Source organism: Culex quinquefasciatus, chromosome 3 (assembly GCF_015732765.1).
Source record: "Culex quinquefasciatus strain JHB chromosome 3, VPISU_Cqui_1.0_pri_paternal, whole genome shotgun sequence".
NCBI classification, from domain to species: Eukaryota; Metazoa; Arthropoda; class Insecta; order Diptera; family Culicidae; genus Culex; species Culex quinquefasciatus.
The window spans coordinates 48,681,677-48,684,870 of record NC_051863.1 but is presented as its reverse complement, the minus strand read 5'-3'; the positions used below and the strand labels follow the sequence as shown (position 1 = coordinate 48,684,870).

The 3,194-nt window shown below is 37.6% G+C and overlaps 1 protein-coding gene across 1 annotated transcript; it reads right to left on the bottom strand.

The window, feature by feature from the left end:
- Positions 1–814: 814 nt before the first annotated feature.
- Positions 815–1,744, bottom strand: LOC6053542 (DNA translocase FtsK). Its single transcript, XM_001869570.2, has 2 exons — positions 1,593–1,744; positions 815–1,530 (listed from the first exon to the last, which is right to left on the bottom strand). The coding sequence occupies exons 1-2, from the start codon at positions 1,656–1,658 to the stop codon at positions 1,027–1,029; spliced, it is 570 nt and encodes a 189-aa protein (XP_001869605.2). The 5' UTR covers positions 1,659–1,744; the 3' UTR covers positions 815–1,026.
- Between the last annotated feature and the right edge of the window lie 1,450 nt (positions 1,745–3,194).

Here is a 3,194-nt window from a genome sequence, read left to right as displayed (position 1 = left end):
ATTAACAGTTGAAAATTACATTAGGTGACACTAAAAGAACTTCATTTTCATCGATTCGAATTATTTGTGAGACTGTATTCCAGAAACTAATTGTCCGATTTTCAAAGTTCCAGAGAGAAACTTGTAGGAAATTTTCTCTGCTATTCAAAAATATTTTTTCAATTGGGCTTATCTTACAAGAATTAGTTTTTAAATTCAAAAAACCTTAAAAAATCAAAGAAAAATACCTTAAAGTATGTAGCTATAACTTGAAAATGTTTTAATTTTTTCAATTTAGCTTGAACAAATATTTTTAATAATTTGTTGTTCAGATTTTCGATATTTTCAAAAAAAAATTGTTAAAAAATTATTTTGGGAATTTAACTTTTAATAATAAAAAGTGAAATACAAAAATGGGGTATATTTTCCGTGTAGTTTTTATCTGAAAAGTCCTTATTATAACCTACAAGTTTGCCAAAGATGCTTAATCGATCAGAAATCCCTTCTCAAGTACAGAATATCAGACATTTACTTACTTATTTTGTATGATGAGCCCCCCAAAATTGTATCGAGACCATATGGAAAAAATAATGATGCAAAATTACATCATAGGTTTCATCTAAATCAAAAAACGAAAAAAAAAATGCGAGGTCGTAGAGAACTACTCATTTGTTTAGGTAATCCAAGAACGGCAAAATACACAAGGACATCAAGGCTGAAATAAAATATTTGTAAGACTACTGGCATCAAATGAAAAACGAACAAAACCCGCCAAATTCATCAAAATGAAGTAAAAAAAAACGTTTTTCCTTCCCACCAGAGATTATCGAGACAGTTCAAGTTCAATCGAGCGATTCTTTATTATCTGGTGAGCTTTCAATCCGCGTCTCCTTCCCGCTGACAATTCGAGCAAAGATTGAGATTTTCCCTCATTGCGTCTTTTCAATTTCCACCCTCACCCAGCAAAACACACAAAAACCGTTCAAATTTTCTTCCATTCAGTTGATTTCACTCGTAAAATTAAGCACTCCCTATTTAATGAATGTTTCAGTAACCACGCTGAAGATACTGATGCTGCTGATAAGCCTGTTGAACGCCTCCACAAGGTTGGGGCTGGTGCTGCTGCTGCGGTTGGACCGCGGGTTTCCACGTGAGTTGCGGATAGCTTTGGTAGTGGTACTGGAACTGGGGTTGGACGTTGAATGGATACGGCTGCTGTGGGAACTGCTGGGTACTCTGGGCAAGTGCGGGAAGTCGGGATCCTTCCGTTGGTGCTCCGTAGAAGTACGGATAGTACGTTGATGGTGGATTCTGTTGGGAGGGTTGCCATGTCGGGGCTATGGGCTGTTGGTAGGATGTTGCTGGGTCCGGTTGAACTGGTCGTTCCGTCGGCTGAGGATACTGAGGATTCAGCGGTTCAACGACTGTCGTTTTCACCAGTGGTTTCATCGTTACAGTCATCCAAACTGGGTCCACAATCGGTGGGAGATCCGTTGGGAGCAGTTGCTGATAGTCGGGAAATCCCTCGGACTCGTCCACCTTGACCAGGTGCTGTAAAACAGATAATTCTATGTAAATCTACAGAGTCCGTATTTACTGACCCGTAAACTCACGACGGTCGGTGCCGCCAGGACACTCGCCAAACCACACAACACTACAAATCCGAACGTACTCCACATGACACCCTCAGTTGAGCTGAACTCGCTGGTCTAATCTCGTTCCGTACTGGAATCGAACTAATCACAAATCGCAAAACCCCGCGCGTCCGTTTTGTACACATTATCTTTAATATATTCACGAATGGCCTGTTTACAATTGCATCAATCAGTTGCAACAGCAACAGCCCAGGAATCCCTTGACATGCATCCAACTCTGCGCTCGTGTGAGTCACCAACACAATGTGTAATGATGATAATTGGTTAACCTTGAAACAGTTCCATTTTGTTTCGCGTCCAGATTGTTGTCGGAGAGTGCAAAGTCATTCATAAGTTTATCCCCGGATAGGATCGATCAACGGGGAATACGGTGCACATTAGGGTGCCTATCAATTTATTACTCCCTTTGGTCATACTAAACTTATTAACTTTAAAAAATAAGTCACGTCCTATTTTTTTACAGCAGACATGTCACAAGATAGCACACAAGCGACGATATGCTGAAAATTGCTATTTTATTCATGAAAATTTCGTAATATTTCGAAATTTGCACAAAGTGGTCCATTTGACAAAATTAGGATTTTTTCTTGATAGTCACCCTAATCAACACACAACAGGTGAGTCAGAGGACTCTGCTTACAGAGTAATAATTTTACTTAGCAAATCATTTTTCAAAAGAGAGTAAACTTTTATTTCGACAAAAAAACATTCACTACATTTTCAAACTTGCTAAAATGTCAGTTGATTTCTTAATTGTACAACAAAACAACCCAATTTAGTTAAATACTTTGGGCAATTCACTTAATGCCGCACATTCAAAGGGGATATTTGCGTTGACCGGATGGTCGTTTATTGACTATTAATGAGTGCAAAGTTGATGCCGTGCATACCCTAGATCAAGAACTAATCTTTTAAAAGCAGTAAGATGATGTTATCGTGGGAAACACAACTCGTTGCGAAACTCGACATTTTTCAGCACTTGTCGTATTTACCAAAACCCGCTAGAGCCCCGTTGAATAAAAGTACGACCCGTGCTGAAAAATGATCATTTTACAACTAATTGCACAAGAACGATTCTTCATAAATTTTTTGTTTAATTCAAACATACGAGGAGGCTTGTCACAAGTCACAATGGTATGTTAATATTTAAAAATCTATATCTTGGGAAGGGATCTTTTAAACAGTTTCACCTCTTACTCACCCTTTTTCTTTTTTTATATTTCAGGGAATCGAAGAGGGCATCTTTTGAGCCACAAAAAGATGGGCCAAAATTTTGCCGCTAAATTATGATTTCTAGAAGTAATTTGATTGTAGAAAAAAACAAATTTCATGCAAAAACGTTTCCAAAAAAATATCCAATTTGCCACCGACAAAAATCTTTCTTTAAAGTGCACCATTCTTGACATACTGCCTCGCTTATATTCAATTCTGAAAACAAATAACAATTTGCTAATTGAAAAACAACCCATTTCGGCTTTTTTTTTATTTTTCAAAGAGCCAAGAAATGTTCCTAAAACAAATTCTTTAAGAAACATTGATGGTTCATAAAATGGTCCGGTT